This window comes from Gossypium arboreum, chromosome 9 (assembly GCF_025698485.1).
Source record: "Gossypium arboreum isolate Shixiya-1 chromosome 9, ASM2569848v2, whole genome shotgun sequence".
NCBI classification, from domain to species: domain Eukaryota; kingdom Viridiplantae; phylum Streptophyta; class Magnoliopsida; order Malvales; family Malvaceae; genus Gossypium; species Gossypium arboreum.
This window is the reverse complement of record NC_069078.1, coordinates 35,620,199-35,647,145: the sequence shown is the minus strand read 5'-3', so window position 1 is coordinate 35,647,145 and position 26,947 is coordinate 35,620,199. Positions and strand designations below refer to the sequence as shown.

The following is a 26,947-nucleotide window of genomic DNA, read 5'->3' as shown; positions in this document are numbered from 1 at the left end:
ACATCTTAATATCACTTTCAGCCTTATCGAAAGTAGCTCGCTGGAAAGCAATTCTATCTCAATAAAACAATTTTGTCAAGATCGGGAGATATCATACTATCACAAGTAGTAATATGGCATGTATATCTAGAATCACATACACTATGTTAGACCGAGAATCGATAAACCATAGCTCAGATACCACTAAATGTAACACCCATTACCCGCGTCCGACGTCGGGACAGGGTACAAGGCATTACTTGACTTAAACATAACCAATCATACAAAACCAGACCATAAAACTTCATTCAATTTAAAACCACTCATACACATGCATATCATCCCTTATACGGGCCCAAGAGGCCCAAAACATGCATTGGAAGTGGTTCGGGACTAAACTGGAAACTTTGAAAAACTCAAAAAAATTTCATCAAAATAGAGGTTACAAACCCGTGTGGCTTGGGACATGCCCGTGTGGGTAGGCCGTGTGGTCACACATGCCCGTGTCCTCAGCCTGTGTAACTCTCTGTTTATGATGTCATACACAATTTTGGGTCACAAGGCCAAGTCACACACCCGTGTCCCGGGGCTATGTCCTTCACACGGTTGAGACACACGGCCGTGCCTCTACCCGTGTGGCTAGGAAAATGGCTATTTACCAAGCCATTTGCCACCCTCATTTGCACACTCACATACACACTTTCAATGGCACTTAACACGGCACAATTAAGCTACCAACACAACCATAATCAAGGCTTAAACATATCAAAACAATTACTTACTGTTCATAATAAAACTGTCCACTTGAGTCATAGTCACTAAATTATTTATATCTTGAGCTACAGAATTCTAAATAAAGTTCTGCTTGATTTTTCCAAAACTACAGTCAAATATCTTCCTGCCATAAAATTTTCAAACTTTATGGTTTAGCCAATAAGTACAGTTAATTCTTCAAATTCCTCCCTATTCTGTTGTTTGACAGTTTTAACATTTCTTCACTAAAAATTAATTATCTCTTAGTACGGGATTCAAATGATGTTCTTGTTTGTTTCTCTTGAAAATAGGCTCATTAAGAATATTAACTCATTAAGAATTTTAACCCCTAAGTATTTTTATACAATTTTTAATGATTTTCCAAATTCAGAACAGGGGAACCCGAAATCATTCTGACCTTGTCTCACAAAAATTTGAATATCTCATAAAATGAAATTCTTTTGCTTACACCGTTTCTTTTATGTAAAACTAGGCTCAATTGGATTTAATTTCATATTTTATTCAACCTCTAATTTGATTTCCACAATTTTTGGTGATTTTTCAAAGTTATACTACTGCTACTGTCCAAAACTGTTTTAATGCTAATTTTACTCTTTCATGATTTCTTTGTATTAACTTTCATTTAGACATACAAAACACCAAAGCATATCCATAACTAGCCATTTCAATAGCTAGTCTGTAACATCCTGATTTTGGGCTTAGTCGGAATAGTAGTTTCAAGACCACAAATTCGACAAGAAAAATTTTATTTTTATTATATTTTATGGTCTACGATTTCACGAAATGATTTCGTGAAAATTTCGTTCAAAAATTTCAACATTTGGGCACTCAATTTGGTCAAAAGGACTAAATTGTAAAAAGTGCAAATGTTGAGTTTTACATGTTAGAAGTGTTTAATTGTTATGAGTTTTTAAATCAAAGGTCCTTAAATGGAAATTAGACCATTTTGAAGTTTGTGGACAAAAATTGGACATGGATGGAATTTTTTTGAAAGTTTAGTAGTAAGGGCATTTTGGTCATTTGCATATTAAATGAAATAAAATCAGAAAAATAACACAAAATGGTCATCTTCTCCATATGGAGGCCGAAATTAGCATGGGGGAAGCCATGGCTAGGGTTTTCAAGCTTTCCAAGCTCAATAGTAAGTCGTTCTAGCCCCGTTTTTCTAGTTCTTTACGTTTTTGGAATCCCGGTAACTTAATTAAGCTTATGCTAGCAATAATTCAACCTAGGGTTCGTATTTGGAAAAATACCCATAGGTGAAATTTGTGTATTTTGGTGTTTTATCATAGAATATGAGGTTTTAAATTATGTTAGACAACTTGTGCTACTCGGTTTTAAGTGAAAACGAGTAAAAGGGCTTAATCGGTAAAAATACCTAATAGTCATAAGTGCATGTTTGAGTGAGAATTTGATGTTGTCATAGAATGGAAAAATTATTAGCATGTCATAAAACATAAGAATAAGGGATGAAGTTTAATTCCCGAGCCTAGGGGCAAAAGTGTAATTATGCAAAAGTTTAGGGGCAAAATGGTAATTTTTCCAAAGTTCATATTAAAGGCTGTTTTGATGAATGTATGTATTAAATAAATTAATTTGGTATCATAGATCAAGAGAAACGAGATTCAAGTCGTGATCGAGGGAAAAACAAAGTTTACAAGGAATAGGCCCGATTGCTAATATTTTGTATCGAGGTAAGTTCGTATGATAATAATAATGCAATGTTATGTTTGAATTATATTTCTTACTATTATTGCATATATTGTATGATTTAATATATTGGAAAAGTTGATGGAATGGTGTTTATGATGTGGAAATATGACATGAAAGAATGTTACATGAAGTGCAAGAAAATGATGATACATGACAAGTGATATATGAAATATGTGATTTATGTTATGTAAATTCTTAAAAGCTGATTTTCTATTTGAGTTGTGTCTTATTATACTATGAATGGACAATTGGTACTATGGATAGTGAGATCGACACTTCGAGTAAGTTCGTATATAAATAATCTATCGATTCTTTTTATGTTAATATATTTTGATATCATATGAAATGTTGCTGCCTATCAAATGATTATTTGATGTAAATTATGAATTTAAATTGATTACGGACAATTTAGTAAAATGTTGAAAAGTGAGCAATTTCCCGGTTGAACCTTCGGAATAGAAACGATACCAATGATCTATTGTGAGGTCACGTGTGTAGTACTAAGTGTAGGCTACTACGTGTACCAGATAATTGGTCGCATGTGTAGTACTAAGTGCAGGCTACTATGCGTACCTGAAAACTTCGATCACGTGTGTAGTACTAAGTGCAGGCTACTACGTGTATCAGATGGTTAGGTCACGTGTGTAGTACTAAGTGCAGGCTACTACGTGTACCGGATAATTGGTCGCATGTGTAGTACTAAGTGCAGGCTACTATGCGTACCAGATAGCTTCGGCTACAAGTGTGGAAATGAGAAAATGTGCAGGCAATTGTGTATCTGTTATTATTCCGATGAGTTCAACGGGAAATCGATTAAGTGAAAATAAATGTGAAAGTGATTATGTGATGAACAAGTGAAAGTATATGTTTATTTGAATTTATGAGCAATATGCTCAATATTTGAGCGAACCTCGGTAAAATGGAAGGGATTAAGTGAAATTGTGCAAAAGTGAACTTTAGTAGTAAAATAGTGTTGGACAGCAACAGTGCATGAATTTGAAAATTTACCAAAAATTGTGTAAGTTGAATTAAATTTCAAATAAAATATGCAATTAAATTTTATTTAGTCTATTTTCACATAAAAGAAACAGGGGAAGCAAAAGAATTCCATATTATGTGATATTTGAATTCTTGTGAGACAGTGTCTGAATGAATTCGAGATCCCCTATTCTAACTTGAAAAAATTGTTAAAAATTATAGAAAAATAATTTTGGGGTATATTTTATATGCCTAGAATATTGGATGAGTTTACTTTTAATAAAAACAAACAAGAACATCATCCGAGTTTTGTACTATGAGATAAATAAATTTTAGTGAAGAAAGGTCGAATCTGTTAAATAGCAAAACAGGGGAGATTTTGAATAATAAACTGTACTTATTGGATGGTATAAAAATTCTGAAAATTTTATGGTGAAAATATATATGAGTCTAGTTTTTGGGAAAATTTACAGAACTTAATTTGGAGTTCCGTAACTCTAAATATAAATGATTTAGTGACTATTACTCAAGAAAATAGCTTAACCAGAACATGTGTAAATGTACAAATGAGTTAGTTTTATTGAGGGAAGCATGTTAGTAAATTGCTTATTATTATTTCATGTGAGCTTACTAAGCATAAAGCTTACCCCCCCTCCTTTCCATTTCTTTTAGTGTTGTCGGGTTAGCTCAAGGTTGGAGACCGTTGAGGCAAACATCACACTATCAAGCCAAAACCTTGACAAGATAAACACATATGCTAGATTTATCAAGTGAGTGGCATGTATAGGGACCTAATTTTATAACATGTGTTATTATTATTTGGCCAAATATATTGGTCTTTAGTGAGCTAATGATTCTGACTTATAAATATAGCTATTTATGTTATGTTTGATATTGGTGATGTGCATATGCTTGGTTGTCATGCATGGTTGGTAATAAGTTGTTTAAGTTGTTTAATTGATGAATTAAGTTTAGTAACACTTTGTGCTTGACTCCGGCGATGGTCTCGGGTACGGGGGTGTTACATAGTCATTATCAAATATTTACATGCCATTTATTGGCCAATTTAACCTATACATCAACAATAAAGACTTAAACATACCATTTCCTTACCTTCATATACATGCTCATAACATCATACTTTATCAAGTCCATACATACCCAATCACCTTCAACATAACAACTTCCCACATGTATCATCTAGTCTAATTTCATTAACATACCATTATAAACCATATCACACAATGGCATTGGCATAGTCATATGAGTAATTAATATGCTTGCAACTCATTAGCCAATATAAGCTAATTTATGTGGCTACATACCAAATCAAATCCTTAATCAATACAAGCCAATACATTTGGCCATATCATAATGACACATACACAAAATGACTAAGTATACATGCCATAGACTGAAGGGTTTGCATTCATTTACCCAACATGATAGCTTGATAGGGTGATAGCACTCCAGCAATCTCCAACTCGAGCTAGCATACAACCCTATAAGATATAGGAAAGGAAGGGGAGTAAGCTACAAAGTTTAGTAAGTTCGTATGCAAATAATAAGCAACAATAGTCATATGTTTGTCATACAACAAACATAACATAACACAACATAAACGTTATTAAATCTTCATAGTAACATGCACATTAATTATGCGTATTCATATTTTCAAGCCCAAACCTTAACATCTTTCAATGATTTAAACTCTTAACTTCACATACTTTCGTAACCATTTTAATAGGCAATCATGCAAATCTTTCATTTTTTTTTCTTACACATATCTAATGAATCACAAATCTAGTGAACTAAACATCTTATCTCTCAATTTGATATGGCTCAAAATCCTAACACATGATTCTCAACTGAATTTACCATAAATTTAACTTAAGATCACTTTCATAGTGATCATGAACTCATAATATCATGAAGCCAATGCTTATAAACTTTATGTACATACCTGTATGAACTTGTAACACAGTCATATCTTTTCACATCTTTGACATAATCTTTGAATTACCCGTTGTACCACTTGGAATACTAAAGGATACCCGAGAAACCTCATACACATAGTAAGATGCCAATGCCATATCCCAAATATGGTCTTACATGGGATCACATATCAATGCCGATAGCCCAGCTATGGTCTTACACGATATCTCATATCGATTCCATGTCCCAAACATGGTCTTACACAAAATCACATATCGATGCCATATCCCAGATATTGTTTTACACTAAATCACACATAACCCTAATGTCATGACATTTGTATCCTATCTATTCCTAACGGTCAAACGGGACTTCTTCATTATCTTGGCATTGTCGAACTTGCTCATAATGTTACACCCCTAACCCATATTCATCACCTAAATAGGGTTACAAATCATTACCGAATAACACACCTCATTCACATACATTTATACATTAATACTCAAAATCCATTCAAAACATTCGCAATGTCCCTTGTCAGGCTCTATGAGAACTTAAAACATGCTTAGAAGTGGTTCGGGACTCAACCGATAACATTTGTAAACTTTGGGAAACTTAGAAAATTTTCAAACATATAAGGGTCACACGCCCATGTGAACAGGCCGTGTGCCTCACACGGCCACTAGACACCCCCCTATCGTATGAAAATAGGGCATACATATTGAAAACCACACGGCCGAAGACACGCCCTGTGCCATAGCTATGGGAAAACTGGAGAGGATACTGACTTGGGTCACACGGCCGACCAACGCCCATGTACCAGCTCGTGTGCCACACACAGCCAGTAGACACGCTAGTGTGTCTAAGCCGTACCAAACCTGTAGGGTATACTAACTTTAATTCGAAGGGTTACCCCAGGGGACACATGGCCGTGCAGCATGATTGTGTGTCACACACGGCTGAGACACACGCCCGTGTCTCTACCCGTGAAGACAACAATGGCTATTTGTAAAGCCAAATTGCCACCCTTTTTTCTCATGTACATAAAGCAATCAACTAATACCATTTCAATACATATTATGCCGTCTATCCTCAACCATTTCAACTACTCAATTCCATATTCAAATCATACCAATTCATTATGCCAAAATCACTAAATTCACATATCCTTTAAATGTATTTTCATCACCTTACTATCAACAAAGTCATGGCTCTCAAACATTTCAATTGATCATTTATAAATCATACCATATTGTACCATTCCTCAAACATTAATAAATAACAAAATGAGTAACCATTTAGTCATATCATAACGTTGGCAAACAATGCCAAAACACAAAACATTATATACATCACATATAACACTTATCCAAAACATAATTTTAAGCCAACCTAAATGGCCAAATACATACCAACATTTCAAACAAAAGCAAGCCAAATATCATGGCTATAACAAACCATAAAACATATCATCAACTCACTAGCCTATACATGCCATGTACCAAATTTACAAGCATCCAAAAATACCAATAAGTAGCCAATAGTGTGATGATAGTTCCCGATGATCCCCGATGTCCGAGCTAGCTTCGATAATCTATAAAACATGGAAGAACACACAAAGTAAGCTTCAAAATCTTAGTAAGCCATATACAAATAAAGTCAACACATGAATATTTGCATATCAATTCAAATATATTAAACATAGCTAATCAAATTCAAATTCACAAACCTTTCTCATTGAACATATATTTAATGTCTTAATCGAGTTCATCAAATATTTCCCCTTTTCAATACTTGTATGAATTCTGTACGTACCTGAGTCACTTAGCTCTTTCACATATTCTTTTTTGACTTGACTTTACCCGTTGAACCATTCGAAACAATTAAGGATACTCAGAAATCATATAAGCTCGTACAATGCCATATCCCAAATATGGTCTTACATGTTATCACATATCGATGCCACTGTCCTAGACAGGGTCTTACACGAAATCGATTAACGATGCCAATGTCCCAAACATGGTCCTACACGTAATCTCAATACAATGCCAATGTCCCAGACATGGTCTTACATGTAAACACATCTCTATAACCTAATGTCATGATGTTCGTATCCTATACTATTCCTAAGGTTCGTACGGGACTTTCAAATGTCGTAATTCTATCGATTCTTACTCGTAATTATTTGTTCAGCATTTATAACATTTAAATGACAAGTAAACACATATAATTCAATTTAAAGGCATTTAGCTGCATACGAACTTACCTCGTAGTTGGAATAGATGAACTGGATTGACTATTCATTAACTTTCAATTTCCCCGGATCTAAATCTGATTTCTTTCATTCTTGATCTATATACATTCAAAATTAACTCTTTTATTCATCAACACATTCAATTTAGTCCACAAACACATATATTTGGGCATTTTTTCACTTTAGCCCCTAAAGTTCCACATTAATTCAATTTAGTCCCAATTTCATAAAAACACAAATTACTCAAAATTCAATAAGACACATGCTTGGCATAATTCTCTATAGGTCCCTAGCAGCCCATATTTCATATTTATTTCACAATGTAAACCTTCAATTTACACTTTTCACAATTTAATCCTATTTAAGCATTTTCACTCAAAATCACTTAACAAAACTTGATAATCTATCATTTAACTTCCATAATTCATCATCAACTATCACAAAGCTTAAGCATTCAACAATGGCATTTCACAAAATCATCAAAAAAATTCAAAAATTAAGGCATGGGCTAGCTAGTACTCAAAGCAATGATCACAAAAACGTAGAAATCATAAAAAACTGAACAAATTTCATACCTCAATCAAGCTATGCAAGTGTCGAAAATTCAAAAGCTTCAAAACCCTTTCTTTTCCTTTGGTATTTGGTTGGAAGATGAAAGAGATAAAATGATTTTAGCTTTTGTTTTATGTAATATTAACATTAATAATAGTTTATGATTTTACCCTTGATTAATAAATTATTTATTCATCAACTATAAGGCCGTTAATGTCCATTAACCTCATCAATGGCATAATAACATCATAAGGACCTTTGGTCTAACGAACCATAGCAATTAAGCACTTTTAACTTATAGCATGATACTTTTTTATTTTACGTGATTTAGTCATTTTTCTCAAATTGAGCTATTAAATGATAAAATTAACTCACAAAATTTTCACACATATATTCGCATGCTACAAACACCAAAAATAATATTAAAATAATTTTCTGACCTTAGATCTGTGGTCTCAAAACCAGTGTTTTGATTTAGCAAAAATCGGGCTGTTACAACTCTCCCCTCTTAGGGATTTTCGTTCCGAAAAATCTTACCAGCAAATAGATTTGGGTATTGCTTTCTTATAGTATCCTCAGGTTTCCACGTAGCTTCTTCTACCCCGTGTCGATTCCATAATACTTTCACTAACACTATTCTTTTATTTCTCAACTCTTTGATCTCATAAGTTAAAATTTGGATCGGTTCTTCACTATACGATAAATCTGACTGAATTTCAACTTTGGTCGGGGAAATATCATGCGAAGGATCAGATAGGTATCATCAAAGCATCGATACATGAAATACATTATGAATCTTTTCTAACTCAGACGGCAATACTAACCGATAAGCAACTGGTCCAATTCGCTCAATAATTTCATACGGCCTAATGAATCTCGGACTTAATTTGCCTTTACAATCGAATCGAAGTATTTTCTTCCACAGAGATACTTTCAAAAACACTTTTATCCCCGATCTGAAACTCAATATCTTTTCGTTTCAAGTCTGCGTATGATTTCTATCGATTTGACGGTGCTTTCAAACTATCATGAATTACTTTCACTTTCTGCTTGGTCTCTTTAATCAAATCGACCCCAAAAATCTTATTCTCACTAAGTTCAGTCCAGTACAACGGTGTTCGACACTTACGACTGTATAAAGCTTCATAAGGTGCCATTTTAATGCTCGATTGAAAACTATTTTTATACGCAAATTCAATCAACGGAAAATACTTTTCCCACGTACCTTCAAACTCAAGAATACAACATCTCAACATATCCCCGAGTATCTGAATAACTCGCTTGGATTGACCATCTGTTTGCAGGTGAAATACGGTACTAAAATGTAGTTTTGTACCCAGTGCATCTTGTAGACTCTTCTAAAACCTCAATGTAAACCTCGGATTTCTATTCGAAATAATAGAAACAGGTACTCCGTGTAATCTCACAACTTCGGAGATATACAACTCAGGTAACTTTTCAAGCGAATAGTCTATTCTTACAGGAATGAGATGAGCCAATTTTGTCAATCTGTCAACTATAACCCAGATCGCACCTTTCTTTCTCGGAGATAGGGGCAATCCTGATATAAAATCCATAGTCAAAATCCATAGTCATTCTATCCCATTTCCATTCAGGAATCATAATCGGCTGTAATAAACCAGACGGTACCTGATGCTCAGCTTTAACTTGCTGACAAATCAAACATTTAGAAACGAACTCTAAAATGTCACGTTTTATAACATGACACCAATAGAGCTGTTTCAAATCATTATACATTTTTGTAGTTCTCGGATGAATAGATAAACGACTACTATGTGCTTCGTTCAAAATCATTTGAATAAACTCTGAATTTCTCGTAACACATATTTGGCCTCTGAATTTTAAACAATCATCGGAATCAAGTTGAAATTTTGAATCAGGGTTCGAATCACATTGAACTCTTTTTGCTAACATTTCATTATCAATTTTCTGAGCTTCACAAATATGTTGTACAAACAACGGTCTCGCTTCCAACTCAGCTACAATTGAGCCGTCATAAAAAATAGCCAACTGAGTATTCATTGCATGTAGAGAAAATAAGGATTTTCGGCTTAATGCATTAGCAACAACATTTGCTTTTCCCAGATGGTAGTCAATCACTATCTCGTAATCTTTTAGCAGTTCTAGCCATCTCCACTGTTGCAAATTTAAATCTTTCTGAGTCTTTAGATATTTGAAAGTCTTATGATCTGAATAAACATGGCACTTCTCACCGAACAGATAATGATGCCAAATCTTTAATGCAAACACAATAGCTGCTAACTCTAAATCGTGCGTCGGATAATTCTTTTCATGTGGCTTCAACTGTCTCGAGGCATAAGCTATAACTTTGCCTTCCTACATCAAAACACAGCCCAAACCATTCAACGATGCATCACTATAGACCACAAACTCCTTACCCGATTCTGGTTATACTAGCACTGGAGCTTCAGTCAAAAGAACTTTCAGCTTATAGAAACTTTTTTGACATTTCTCTAACCATTCAAACTTTACATCTTTCTGAAGTAATCTCGTTAACGGAGTCACAATCATCGAGAAGCCTTTCACAAATCGTCTATAATAACCAACTAGTCCCAGAAAACTGCGAACCTCGGAAACATTTCTCGGAGGCTTCCAATCCATTATTGCAGAAATCTTGCCCAAATCGACTCGAATACCCGATGCTGACACAATACATCCGAGAAAACGAACTTCGCGTAACTGGAATTCACATTTGCTGAACTTTGTAAATAACTGCTTATCACGTAGAGTCTGCAATACAATTCTCAAATGCTCGGCATGCTCAGTTTCATCATGTGAATAAATCAAAATTTCATCAATAAATACAACAACAAATTGATCTAAATACGGTCTGAAAATTCGGTTCATTAAATCCATAAAGATTGCAGGAGCATTCGTTAGTCCGAAAGGCATAACTAAAAGTTCATAATGTCCGTACCTCGTTCGGAAAGTTGTCTTTGGCACATCAAAGTCTCTAACTCGTAACTGGTAATAGCCCGATCACAAATCTATCTTTGAAAACACTGTAGCCCCTTTCAATTGATCAAATAAATCATCTATTCTGGGCAGAGGATATTTATTCTTGATCGTCACTTTGTTAAGCTATCAATAGTCTATACACATTCTCATTGTGCCATCTTTCTTTTTCACAAACAACACAGGAGCACCCCAGGGCGAAAAACTCAGTCTTGCAAAACCTCTATCCGTTAGTTCTTGCAACTGAGCTTTCAATTCTTTTAACTCTGTCGGAGCCATTCTGTACAGAGCTATCGATATCGATATTATACCCGGCATTAACTCAATACCAAACTCAACCTCTCGGATTGGTGGTAAACTTGGTAACTCTTTAGGAAACACATCTGGGTATTCACATACAACTGGCACTGATTCAATCTTCTTTTCAGTCACTTTCGTATCAAACACATAAGCATAATAAGCTTCACAACCCTTTCTTACATATTTTTGAGCAAACATCGATGAAATCACTGTTGGCAAGCCATTCAGATCATCTGACTCAATCCGGATAATCTCATTATTCTGATATCTCAAATCAATTGTCTTTCGTTTGCAATTCGCAATAGCATCATGCAACGTTAGTCAATCCATACCAAGAATTATATCAAATTCATCAAATGGTAACAACATCAGATCGGCCGGAAAACAGAAATCTGGAATCATCAACGGACATTTCTTACACACTTTATCAACCAATACACACTTGCCTAAGGGGTTCGGTACTATAGTTACAAATTCAGTCTCTAGTTACAAATTCAGTAGACTCTACAGGCAAAGACTTACTGGATTCTAAATTCACACATATATATGAATGAGTTGATCCTGGATCTATCAATGCAATAACTTTAGTATCATAAAGAGTAAAAGTACCGGTGATAACATCTAGAAATGACGCTTCTTTGCGAGCGCGAATAACGTAGGCTCATGCAGGTGCTCTAGCATCAGATCTCGCAGCAGTGTTTCATGTCGCACCTCTACCACCACTCACATTTCCAATATTACAGGATGGTCTCCCTCTAACTGTAGTGTTACTAAGCCTCATATTCTGAACATTATCTTTTTCAGCTAACTCTAGGCAACCTCTGATAAAATGATCTAATGATCCACATTTAAAGCAAGCCCAATCTTTCAATCTACAATCACCGGGATGCCGTTTACCACAATGTTTACATTCAGGTTGGTTAGGTCTCGCACTCCCAACACTAGCTTTCAAAGTAGCTAGAGCTTTGAAGCTCAACTGTTGCCTCACTCGATCTCTATTTGAATGCCCTACTGATGTATTAGAACGATTAAATGAGTCTCGAAATTTCTTCGATACAGACTGATAAGATTTACTAATTGATCTCTTTCTCGAATCTCTTGCTTTGAAATCAGCTTTTCTCTTTTCTTTGCTGAGATCCTTAGCTTTACAAGCCCTCTCAACTAGTACTACAAATTCTTTCAATTCAAGTATCTCGACTAATAGTTTTATATCCTCGTTCAATCTGTCAACGAACCTTTTACACATGATCTCTTTAGTGGAAACATATTCCCGGGCATACTTGCTTAGCCGTACGAATTCTCTTTCGTACTCAGTGACAGTCTTTATGTTTTTGATCGAGAAATCTTTGAATTGTGTATTTCTTTCGAAACTCAGATTGGAAGAACTCCCAAGTAACTTGTTCCCTCAGAACTACAGATGTCAACGTTTTCCACCAATGATACGCATTATCTCTCAGCAAAGATACAACACATTTGATACATTCATCTGAAGTACAAGACAATTCATCAAACACTTTGATCGTATTCTCAAGCCAGAACTCAGCTCTCTCTGCATCATCATCAATTGTAGCCCAAAACTCCTCAGCCCTATGTTTCCAAATCTTATCAACAGGTGGTTTACTCAATCAAATCGGATCTATCACTTGTGGTACAACTGGGACTTGTTGAGGAACAAGTGGGGGTGGAGGTTGTTGAGCTGCCCACTCACTAATTGTCTAAAAAAAGGCTTGTTTAGCCTCTCCCTCGTGGCTATTAGTTACGAATCTAGAATCAGACTGCACTGCCCCTTGAGCGGGAGCAGGTGCGTTACTTTTAACATCGTCAGCTACGGCTCAATCGGAATCCATTTGCTATATAGAACACATTTTAACTATCAGGAATCATCACACTATCACAGTTTATATATATATGGTACGTACAGCTAGACTCTTACTTGCTACGTTAGTCCTAAAATCGACTAAACCGTATCTCTGATACTAATTAAATGTAACACCCCTAACCCGTATCCGTCGCTGAAATAGGGTTACGAGGCATTACTGGATAACACACCTCATTCATATACATTTATACATTCATACTCAAAATCCATTCAAAACATTCACAATGTCCCTTGTAAGGCTCTACAAGAACTTAAAACATGCTTAGAAGTGGTTCGGGACTAAACCGATAATATTTGCAAACTTTGGGAAACTTAAAAAATTTTCAAACATATAAGGGTCACACGCCTGCCGTGTGAACAGGTCATGCCGTGCGAAAACAGGCATACATACTGACTTGTACCACACAGCCGAAAACATGCTCGTGTGTTATGGCTGTGGAAAAACTGGATAGGTTACTGACTTGGGTTACACGGCCGACCACACACCCATGTGTCAGGCCGTGTGTGGTAGACACGTCCGTATGTCTAGGCCGTGCCAAACCTGTAGGGTATACTGACTTTAATTCGAAGGATTACCCCAAGGGACACACGGTCGTATAGCATGACGTGTGTCACACACGGTTGAAACACATGCCCGTGTCTCTACCCATGTGGACAACAATGGCTATTTGTAAAGCCAAATTGCCACCATTTTTCTCATGCATATTAAGGATTCAAATAATACTATTTTGATGCCTATATAGGCAGCCAAAACATGCCAATTCATTCACATATTATGCATCTATCCTCAACCATTTCAACTACTCAATTCCATATTCAAAACATACCAATTCATTATGCCAAAATCACTAAATTCACATAACTTCTAAATGTATTTTCATCACCTTACTATCAACTAAATCATGCCTCTCAAACATATCAATTCATCATCTATAAATCATACCATAATGTACCATTCCTCAAACATTAATAACTAACCAAATGAGTAACCATTTAGTCATATCCATATCCTTGACAAACAATGCCAAAACATAAGACATTATATACATCACATATAACACTTATCCAAAACATAATTTTAAGCCAACTTAAATGGCCAAATACATACCAACATTTTAAACAAAAGCAAGCCAAATATCATGGCTATAACAAACCATAAAACATATCATCAACTCACTAGCCTATACATGCCATGTATCAAATTTACAAGCATCCAGAAATACCAACAAGTAGTCGATAGTGTGATGATGGCTCCCGATGATCCCCGATGTCCGAGCTAGCTTCAATAATCTATAAAACATGGAAGAACACACAAAGTAAGCTTCAAAAGCTTAGTAAGCCATATACAAATAAAGTCAACACATGAATATTTGTATATCAATTCAAAATGTTAAACATAGCTAATCAAATTCAAATTCACAAACCTTTCTCGTTGAACATATATTCAATGTATTAATCGAGTTCATCAAATATTTCCCCTTTTCAATACTCGTATGAATTTCGCACGTACCTAAGTCACTTAGCTCTTTCACATATTCTTTCTCGACTTGAATTTCCCGTTAAACGTTCAGAACAATTAAGGATACTTGGAAATCACATAAGCTCGTACAACACCATATCCTAGATATGGTCTTACATGTTATCACATATCGATGCCACTGTTCTAGACAGGGTCTTACACGAAATCGATTAACGATGCCAATGTCCCAGACATGGCCTGACACATAATCTCAATACAATGCCAATGTCCCAAACATGGTCTTACATGTAATCACATCTCAATAACCTAATGTCATGACATTCGTATCCTATACTATTCCAAAGGTTCGTACGAGACTTTCAGATGTCATAATTTTGTCGATTCTTGCTCGTAATTATTTTTTTAGCATTTATAACATTTAAATGACAAGTAAACACATATAATTCAATTTAAAGGCATTTATTTGCATATGAACTTACCTCGTAGTCGGAATAGAGGAACCAGATCGACTATTCAATAACTTTCAATTTCCCCCGACCTAAATTTGATTTCTTTCGTTCTTGATCTATATACATTCAAAATTAACTCTTTTATTCATCAACACATTCAATTTAGTCCACAAACACATATATTTGGGCATTTTTCAATAAGACACATGCTTGGTCGAATTCTCTATAGGTCCCTAGCAGCCCAAATTTCATATTTATTTCACAATTTAAACCTTCAATTTACACTTTTCACAATTAAATCCTATTTAGGCATTTTCACTCAAAATCACTTAACAAAACTTGATAATCTATCATTTAACTTCCATAATTCATCATCAACTATCACAAAGCTTAAGCATTCAACAATGGCATTTCACAAAATCATCAACAAATTCAAAAATTTGGGCACAAGCTAGCTAGTACTCAAAGCAACGATCACAAAAAACGTAGAAATCATCAAAAACCGAACAAATTTCATACCTAAATCAAGCTATGCAAGTGCCAAAAATTCAAAAACTTCAAAAGCCTTTCTTTTCCTTTGATATTTGGTTGGAAGATGAAGGAAATAAAATGATATTAGCTTTTGTTTTATGTAATATTAACATTAATAATAGTTTACGATTTTACCCTTGGTTAATAAATTATTTATTCATCAACTATAAGGCCATTAATGTCCATTAACTGTATCAATGGCATAATAACATCATAAGGACCTTTGGTTTAACGAACCATAGCAATTAAGCACTTTTAACTTATAGCATGCTACTTTTGTATTTTACGCGATTTAATCATTTTTCTCAAATTGAGCTATTAAATGATAAAATTAACTCACAAAATTTTTCACACATATATATTCACATTCTATAAACACCAAAAATAATATTAAAATAATTTTTTGACCTCGAATTTATGGTCTCGAAACCACTGTTCCGATTTAGCTAAAACCGGGTTGTTACACATAATATCAATCATATAAATCATATAATATTAAAGCAATTTAAAACATAAATATATAATTTCATTATTCACATACAAACTTATCTCGATACCAAAAATGGTGAAAATGACCTAACTGTCAAATACTTTTTTTCCCTCGTTCTAGCCCTGAATCTCGTTTTTATTAATCTATAATATAAAATTTAGCTCACTTATTAGTCACATTATTCAATGTGACCCAAAAATCATATTATGGAAAAATTACATTTTTTCCCCTAAAGTTTGACATATTTACATTTTTCACCCTACGCTCGAAAAATGAAATTTATTCAATTTCTTCAATTCCCAAGCCTAGCCGAACCTCTTTTGTACTTATTGAAGTCCACATTTTTATTAAATCACACTTTTATGACATATTTTATAACTTTTACAAATTAGTCCTTTTAGGCATTTTCACCGAAACTCACTTAGTAAAAGTCGTTTCTCTAACCATAAACATGAATTTTCTATCATTAAACACAAAAATACACACATATTCATCATGGTTAAAAACCCTATACTTTAACTATATCTCAAATTAGTGGTAGAAATAGATAGATTTTGTTACGAGAATTTCAAAAACATGAAAATCAATAAAAACGGGGCTAGAACGGACTTACAATCGAGCTTGAAAGCTTGAAAAACCCTAGCCATGGTTTTCCCTTGTGAAATTTGGCCATGGGGTTGAAGATGGACAAAAATTGGCTTTTAATTTTGTTTTTCATTCATTTTAATTACTCAATGACCAAAATGCCCCTAACTTAAAAATATTCTATTTCACCTTTTTCATGTCCATTTTTGTCCAAAAATTTAACCAATGGTCTAATTACCATTTAAGGACCTCCAATTTAAAATTTCATAGCAATTAGACACCTCTAGCTTCTAGAACTCAAGTTTTGCACTTTTTACGATTTAGTCCTTTTGACTAAATTTAGTGCCCAAACGTCAAAATTTTCCAACGAAATTTTCATGAAATCACTTCGTGAAACCGTAGACCATAAAAATATAATAAAATTAAATTTTTCCTTGTCAGATTTGTGGTCCCGAAACCACTGTTCTGACTACGCCCAAAATCGGGTTGTTACAATAAATATCACAAATCGAGTCGGTTTTCAAAATTTTTATTTTCCACTGTGCAAGGAAACCATTTTTGAATCGAACTTTTTCCAACAATATTTGTTTCTTAGTTGGGTTGGTGAGTCGACATCAGGCGAATCCAAAACAAAGACACTAGCAAGCAATTAAGCATATACTCAAGCATTTACGAAGAATGTAGGATTATATGCTTTTGAATACCAGAGGAGATCTTACTCCTATTGGATATATTGATTCCGACTTCCAAACGTGTCAAGATTCAAGGAAATCAACATTGGGTTGTGTTTTGCCCTAGACGACGAGTCCATAGTGTGAATAAGTGTCAAGCAGGGTTACACTATTAACTTCACTATAGAGGGTTGAATATGAGGTATGAAAAAGTTATGACACTATAACAATGCGAATATAGCTAAACCCTAAAGAAACCACATAAGGACAAGACACATTGATAGAAAGTATCATAAGAGAGACGGTAGTGTTTGATGGAATAGTGGACTTAGTTAAAGATCGCATCTGAGGACAAACCCTGAAGATTTTTTCATTCTCTAAGTATTAAATTTATTTTCCGGAATAACAATTTTGTTGGTATCTATTTAGAAAAGATTTTGCTTTCACATTGAAAGTAAAGAGAACTATTTCTGGTTCTTCTATGAGAACATTGTGATAAAAGCACTTCCAATGTCATTTAATTTCTCCACAAATAAAAAGATCAATGGAAATAAATAAGTAGCCTTTGTAATGGTTCGATTTCCTCTTCATGCATATTCATCGAGAAACCTATAGAGTAAGAAAACATTGTTCTGGTTCTTAATATGCTTGGTTCTTAAGATGCTTGCTATAGTATAATGAGTCAGTGGTTTGGATTTTATCTCTTTGCTATAGTGATTTTTTCATTAACTTCATGATATACCTCCTTATTGTGTTCATGTTCCTTTTAGAATTGAATAATGAGTTAAAGCTTTGCTTTGGTGCAATGAGTTAATGACAATTATCTTTTATCTTATTTTGCAATTGGATTTTGATCTTTGACAAAAAATTGGATGCCCTTGACAACGTCATAGATCTTTAAAAGACTTCGCTAAGGACAACGTCCGCCTCATCAAATGTTTCCACAAGCCTGGTCATAAAGATATTCCTTCCACTGCTTCTCCCCGTTCGATTTTCTTCATTTTGTTTTAAACTTAGATCTGTTGGAATTTTGGTTTTTTTGTTTTTTTTGTTTTTTGAATGTTTATTGTTTCCTATGTAGATTTCATGAAGGTGGCATTCTATACAGTGATCAATTTTATAGTGATAGGATTTATCAAATTCTTCGTTAAACTCATCTTTATTCCTATTAAGAACATCATCCTTGGCTCCACTTAAGTAATTTACTTTATCTGATTTTTCCTGTGTATTATGCATGCAAGTTTTAATTTAAAAAATGACTTTCTTTTCTTTTGGGTGAATTTGAATTATAGGATTTTATTGTGTTTATGAAAAAGGGAATTTAGTCAATCTGCAAAAATTGGTCAAATTTCAAAGCAATAGCCTTTTACAAAAAATTCATTGGTTTTTTAAAACCTAACCCATTAGGTTTAAGTGATATGTTATGAACACCTCTGTCATTTTAAAAGATTAAAAGATGAAATAGGCTTATTCATTCCCAACTAGACCATTCATGGCTTTGTTCAAATGCCATGTGTTTTGTTCCATATGCGTGCAAATTTAGTAACTCATTCCATCTTTTGATAAACTATCATTTTATCTAAGTCTTGGTTGGATTTGAGGATTAATACTATTTCTAAATTCTAATCTCATCAATCTTTTTATTAATATATTTATCTTTGTTGCTGAATTTGATACAGACACACACATATATATATATATATATATATGATATGTATTAATGATTCTGTGTCAGATCTAAAACCCACCCAATCCCTTCTAGTTTCTATTATAAAAATTTTCATAATATCCAGATTGCTATTCATTGTAGTAATTTCTATTTCTTTTTTCTTGTTTGAGAGTTGCTTCTTGTTATAGCATCATTAAAGCCTTACTGATTTTTTAGGTTATTTAATGCCTTAGGTAAAAGTAAAAAATGTAGTGTATGACAAATTCTTATATTGACATAATTTGGTTAGATTTAACTATAATTATCCTTTATTTTTTTGTCGGTGTTCGTGATGAAAACCAGTATACGATGATTAATGATGATCTTACTAATCACATGCAAAAACAATTTAATGAGAGCACATAAATCTAAGTAAGAACATCATATTTTTGAGCTTTCATATTAATGTTTTATTATTTTTAAAGATATATGACTCAAATTCTTGTTGAAATAAAATATAAATAGCAAGATGAGAAGATTTACGAGGTCGAAGGCCAAGGGCCGGTACAGGCTACGTAGGTGAAATCTGTATAGAAATATACTAACTCTACTTGATATTGATTAGAATAAGATATTTTAATTTTACCGGATTATTTCTATTGTGTTCTATTTTTCTTTCTTTTCTTTGCTATATATTATTGTTATCAACATTCTATTTTTAACAATTATTGACAAATTTCAAATTTCGCTTTACTTCATCAATTTGAACTCAACTTTTAAAAATTAATTAAATATTTTATTTTACATTTCTTATATAACTGAAACTCTTATTAAATAAATAAATAAATACTTAATCTTTTAAATAAACTTTTAAGTAATATAAAACTCTAAAACTTAAGCTTAAAAATAATAATAGGTAGTTAAAAGGACTTCCATCAATCTTCAACTCAAACTTTTAAGTAATAAAAGAATGTATTGATCCCGTCTGGTAATTTCTGTTTGCACAATTTTTACTAAAATGGTCATAATTTTTTGCACTCAAATTGATACATTTCAAAATGCGTAATGACAAAAAAAAAAAAGGACAGCATCCAAAATCCCGTCGCAAATTGATTGATATTCCAAACTTAAACACGTATTATCTCTCTAGAGTTCAGATCACTAGGTTCTCAACTTTTGTTGTGTTCCCTTCGCAAATTGATTGATATTCCAAACTTAAACACGTATTATCTCTCTAGAGTTCAGATCACTTGGTTCTCAACATTTGTTGTGTTCCCTGGTAGGAAAAATGGTCAGATGCTAACATAAATTTAAACAAAAACAAGGATTTTGTTGAGAATTGATCCCAAACATGAACTTCAGCAACAGTTAAGACTTAAGTCGGCATGTATTAATAAAACCCAGAAAGATTTCACAAGTTTTTGAGATAATTTATTGTAGATTGCTCTGCAAGGCAAAAAAGGATTCTTGGCAAGTATGATTAAATAATAATCGGATAGGTTCTGAAAACATCAAGGGACCATATGCATTTGATTGGATATCCCAACGGCTTAATGCTTAGAAGTTGAGATTTGTAGATTAAAGTCAATTACCTGCTTATGAATGTCAAAAGTACAAAAAAAGTAAGCTAATATATGGAATAAAGATTCACAGACAACGTTACTCTATATCTTATGGCATCTCGACCCATTCGAGCCGGTAACAACTCTGCTAAAACACATCACTCCTCCTTAGCATCAGTTCCAGCAACTGCATTTTGTGATGAACCATCTCCAGCTGGCTTAGCATCGCCCTCGGTAGTCCACGAGGCTTCACCATTTCCATTATCCCCTCCGGTTACTGCAACTGTCTTCTTGATGGTTCCAACCTTTACATATTTGCTCATAAACTTATATTCCCAATCTTGCAAAGCATCCAATTCGAATGGACCAAGACCCGATATGTCCCCGGTTAAATCTTGTTCTTCAAAAGACATCTTTGCAAGAGCTCTGCTAGCATCCCTTCCAGCAAACAATGCATAAGGTCCACCAGGTCCATAAAACATTCTGCAACAAACATTACATTTCATGCATAATTCTTGCATATACATATGATTAACAATGCCTCTATTGAGTTCTACAATCATAAAGAAAATTTCAGCAAAAGTTATGATTAAATTTCATGCATAGTAAACTTGCATCAATCAACATACAAAAACATGTTAATGTCTTTGATTATCATAGAAACAGGTTTAAATATCCAGATGAAAGGGAATGAATGGCACCAATGTTCAATTTTCATTTTCTCGGTCAGTTGAAACATGAGATTCAAGGTCCAAGTCTAGGACGTATAATTACACAAGGAACCAATTTTACACGCACGTTAAAAATAACTTGTTTCCGCAAAACCTCACATAGTTTATCATATAATCATTTCATGATTGTGGTCAAAGAGTAGAGGACTGAATTTTACCCAGTCTACTAAAATAAACAAATTAATCTTTTTATATTAGATCAAAATGTCACGTGACATTATTCCCTTAACTAAACCAGTTTTTAACCGTGTTAAATGGATGAAATTTTCAAAATATGAAGTTCATCTAACCTAACCTATATTGAAACAAATTAAATGCAACCCAAACACAGATATTTATAATTTTATGATATGATATAGCAAAATCATAGGCGGCTCAGTTTATTTAAAAACAAAAAATCTAATATCCATCCGCTAAAATTTTTTTTTGAAAAAAAATCACCAGAAAGATCACAAGTTGAACCATGAATTAAAGCAAGTTTGAATTAAAATAGCATAAAAATAGTCAAGAAGAAACCCTCAAAATCAGTATCTAAAAAAAATAAAAGCCCCCAAAAAGTTTCAAACTGAAAAGGCTACTATAAACAAAGCTGATAATTCCAACACAAGTGTTGACCCCGAAAGAAAAAAGAAAAGAGAAGGAAAAACCTGCTTTGAGAAACATCATAAATCTGACCCTTGATGGCCATAAGGAGTGGCTTCTTGGGATCCGACCCATCATACTGTTTAAGTTCCTCCTCGGAAATTTCGCCTAGCTGAATCGGAGGTGGGAGCGGCTCCATCTGCTCCTCAAAAGCCCTGGAACGTTGATGGTGATCATCGGACGACCCGAATGGACCCGTTACTACATAGTAAATGGCCCACAACAGAGCAACAACCGTGAAGAAAGTGGCCGGAGATAGACCCGTATAAGCCGTTATTGCCTCCTTCAAAGTCTCCCATAGTTGCAAACCCATCGCTTTGAACTTCTTTCTCTCTTCTTCCGCGATTTTGTCTCAACTAAATTCTGGGTCAGATATAGAGTCCCCCGCAGATTCGTCTTAAAATAGTTGTTAGCTTAAAGTTTTTTAAAAGGTTAATTTCACACCTCATCCTCAATTTATGACTGATTTTAAATTGGTAACTAAATTTCAACACATCCGAATTAAGTTTTTCAAGTATGATATCATAGCTATTAGATGATTGGGCAGTAAACGTCATCTAGAATTTGATAAGAATTATACTTAAAATACAATAAAATAATATACACAACTTGAATCTCATATTTAAAAAAAACATTATGTATTTCAGGACAATTTTCTCGAGAACAGTACATAGTAATTGAATAAAAATTGTAATTATTAGGATTAATTACACTCTTTTCTAATTATAAAGAACTATAATTTTCTAAATATATTTGACTGACAAAAAGTAATTACATTGTAATTATGTTTAATAGTATAAATTATACTTACAGTTACATAATTTATATTTTTAAAAATATTTTAATTACTATAAAATATTTATTAGTATGATAAAAGAATTTCTAAACAAACAACCATAATTAAAAGCAAATCATTAATTTATTATGTTAGGGTAAAAAGTAGTTCATAATATTATTACTAATAAAAATAACAAAAACAAATATCATATACAATTTTATCTAACTATTTTAAGGCATATTTGTTACGTTATTCCTCTTTAATATTTAACATATGTTCTTTATCATCATATATTGGTCATTGATTGAGTTTATCATCATCTGAATTTTAATTTGCATAATTAACATTTTCAAGATTTCATTCTTCCATCTATTCTTCAGAGTATGGATAATTTCAATTCTACCTATTTTTGAAGTTATGAAATATGCAATATGCTAGTGCAATCCAACCTTTTTTTTATACTATACTAAGGCGATGTTAATATATAAAATAATTTTTTAAAACCCCAAATATCTTTTCAACCATATTTTGAAGCCTTAAATGTCTTAAATTGCAGAGTTCGCGAGCTATCTATAATATTTGTGTCTAGCACTATTCTCTCAAATGATATCATACCCCACGATATGTTACAAGAAAACATTTTGTATTTGCGTTATTAGCATCAACCTTATAATATATGAGTTTACAGTCCAAATTGTCTATAACTTTAATTATAATAACTTATATAAACTTAATTAGAGAAAATCTTATGTTAGGTTATATCCTTTCTATAATACATAAATTAAGTAAAAATAATATAAAATTTATAATATATAACATTTATAAATAAAGTTTTATGAATTGTCTAACAACTTTCATATTACTTCTTATAAATAATATAACATTTTTAGTTATTTTTAATAAATAAATTAGGATAAAAAACTATAATTTTTTTATGAATAAGTGTTTTATTTTTATAAAATAGCATGGACACATAAAAATTTTATAAATAAATATATTATAACACATGTAAATTATTTTTACAATAAACTTTTTAGCCATAAATTTAGAATTGTTTTTAAGATTTAAATAACATAAAATTTTGTTGTAACTTTATAAAGTACACAAATTATTTTTATAACATAATTTTTTTAGGATTTATAATATAAAAGTTTTATTGACATACTCATCCCAAATACTCATATGTGTTCATACTTATAATATAATTTTTTAACTTATATAGAAATAATTTTAAAGATTAGATTTGAGTGTAATTTGCAAGTGTAATTATTCCAATTCACCCTCCCCTTAGAATCGAAAAGTGTAATCAGAGTACTCCAATTACATCTAATTTAGTGAGATCCACCAGTCACAGTGATTATCCAAACATATCATTTTTATGTTTACAAATAATTATACCCAAATCTAATTATTAGGTGACTTTTCAAATATTACCTTAACCGTTTATTAGCAACTTTAACTGAAAAATATATTTCAAAGCCTCGTATTGCTAACTTTTTTACGAGAGACTCACTTTTAATTGCAATTTTTTTATTAGGAGCTTACTTGATATTTTAAATTATTTTATGAGGGTTTTTTAAGGCATATGAGGTAGCAACATATTTTGAATTTCATGTTTTAAATAAGTCATCATGTTTTAAATATATTATCGTCAAATTTTAACTCTTATTCAAAATTTGAATTGATAGTTAAACAAATAAAAATTTTAATTGATATAATATTAATATTTTAACTATATTTTAAAAATTAGAGTGAATTTAATATGGGGACAATTATTTGAAAGCCTATGATACAATTAACTTGTTTTTAGATTAAATAATTCAGTAAGTTGATTGTGATAGAGAAATTTTTAAAATATAATTCATTAAAAGGATTTTTTTTAAATTAACCAATAAATGGATTATTATATAAGAAACATTGTGGTTTATTGTGATATTTTTTGAAATATATATTTCTAATTTCATCATTTTTATATTTAAAGTTTTGGATTTTGATATTTAAAGTTGAGTCCAAAGTCTTTAACACCATTACAACCATGACAAGTGGCACATCTAATTTATAACCGTGCATTGTCTACCCTAACTAAATGTATTATTTAATTTTTTTAAAAATTATATTTTAAAAATAATTAATTAATTTTCAGAAAATATTTTTTAAAAAATTTAAGTAAATGGAATTTTTATGAATTAAATGGAAATTTTAAATGCAAATAATTAAAATAAAAATATCACATTTAGTATATTTTTTTATCATTAACTTAGGCCAAAATAAAGTTCTAATATTTAATATTTAAGATTACATGCTATATTACATTTAAAGATCAATTACTTTAGTTACTCAATAACAATTAATATCAATAACTGCCTATTATAGAAATTGATTAAAATGTAATTACTCTAATTTGTATTATTTTAACTTTTACCTATCTATTTCATTAAACATAAAAAATTAACATATTAAAATTAATAAAGAAAAATCCATCAAACCTTCAAACCTTTAAATAGAACTAGGCATGTTCATGGTCGGGTTACTTGTTTAGGCCTAAAGCCCGCCTGAAATTTAAAATGTTTTAGATAAAAATATTAAGCACAAAAAATGAGCTTGAGCAAAAAATATTAGGCTTATTTAAAATATGGGTCGTGCTCGAGTTTGAATATTCAAAGATCAAGCCCGACCCATTTTTAAATTTATAATACTTTATATTATGTTAATTTTATATATTATGTAATTTATAACACATTAAAAAAATAAACCTATACTAAAGATATAAACCTACTCTAATGTAAACATTAAAATAATGTTAAGATAACTATATAAAAATGCGCTTGGGTTAGTCTTTTGGAAACACGGGTAGATTTGGGCAAAATTTTAGGCTTAAGCAAGCATAAAAAAAGTTAATACCATGCTTAGACCCGATCCGAACCCGACTCATGAGCACCTCTAAACAGAACCTTGTAAACCTAGATATTGATGTTGGTGGCCACCACCAGCCGCCACGCTTCACTGTCATTCACCACTCATTGATGGTCGATTAACTCCAAATTTCATTGTTTTCTTATTTTTTTATCCCTCATTTAGTTTTTGGCCTTTGTTTTCCCAAAATAATATTAGATTTTCCTATATCGAATAATCAACTCGAAAGTTCAACCTCAAATCCACAAATCCAGATATTTCTACTGTTTGTTGGTGATACAAAAGAAAAGGGAAATCCCACATGTTAGGCATAAGCTTCTAAGAGGGCTTATATATAGACTTGCCTCTTTCCCTCATTGAGTAATTGGAACTAAAGGCCTAACAAGGCTGCGTCACAATTGTCGCTCAACCCATATTCGTGTCTACGACACGTACCACGTGTGTTTATTTTTTGGTAAAACTTTTTTATTATTTTTCAGAAAATAAATTTTTTTAGATTCCGAAAATCTGGTCAATAGAAATCATTTTTATTTGATTGTTGCAAATTTTTAAGAAACTATTTCTACCGGTTTTATCTTTTGGCCCCTACGTATTTTACTACTTTGCCATTCAAGAAACCGTATAAATAGGAGGTCATTCTCCTCATTTTAGATAGAACACAACAAGAGAAAAATCAAATTCTCTCATCCTTCTGTTTTTTAAATTCTAGTGTTCTACAAAATTACATGAGAGGAAAATTCTGCCTAGGAGAATGGGTTTTAAGCGGGACCATCTGTGACCCCTCTAATCTTTCTTGGGAATTAAACCAAGTGTGTTTCGTCGGTTTCTTCTAGTTTATTTTCTAATCATATTTTTGATCAACTACTTTTGTTTTTTTTATTTCCATTCATCTCGAGAAGAGCAATGCCAATTGTGTTCCACCTTCTTTATTCGGGAGTACAAATATTGAAGTACTGTGCTAGGCAACGTCTACTACATGATTACATCGATCAAGGAAAATATTCTTCTAAGGCAATGGTTCTTCAACGGCACAATGATTGCTATTTTATTTACATTTGGTTTGGTTTCCTGTCTGTACTAATGGTTTTGTTTTGCAGTAGTATATT

The 26,947-nt window shown here is 32.5% G+C and overlaps 1 protein-coding gene and 1 pseudogene across 1 annotated transcript; one reads left to right on the top strand and one right to left on the bottom strand.

Moving 5' to 3' along the window:
• Positions 1-18,423: 18,423 nt before the first annotated feature.
• LOC108451410 (protein transport protein Sec61 subunit gamma-1-like) lies at positions 18,424-18,764 on the top strand (annotated as a pseudogene).
• Positions 18,765-20,743: 1,979 nt separating this feature from the next.
• Positions 20,744-22,616, bottom strand: LOC108450157 (membrane steroid-binding protein 2-like). The gene is made up of 2 exons (XM_017747660.2): positions 22,156-22,616; positions 20,744-21,260 (listed from the first exon to the last, which is right to left on the bottom strand). The coding sequence occupies exons 1-2, from the start codon at positions 22,461-22,463 to the stop codon at positions 20,936-20,938; spliced, it is 633 nt and encodes a 210-aa protein (XP_017603149.1). The 5' UTR covers positions 22,464-22,616; the 3' UTR covers positions 20,744-20,935.
• Positions 22,617-26,947: the final 4,331 nt, after the last annotated feature.

Bases quoted from the DNA above. Each gene is read 5' to 3' on its own strand.
- LOC108450157 (XM_017747660.2), bottom strand. From the start codon at position 22,463: ATGGGTTTGCAACTATGGGAGACTTTGAAGGAGGCAATAACGGCTTAT. The intron at 21,261-22,155 runs GTTTTTCCTTCT...TGTTTGTTGCAG, and splicing joins TATGATGTTTCTCAAAGCAG to AATGTTTTATGGACCTGGTG.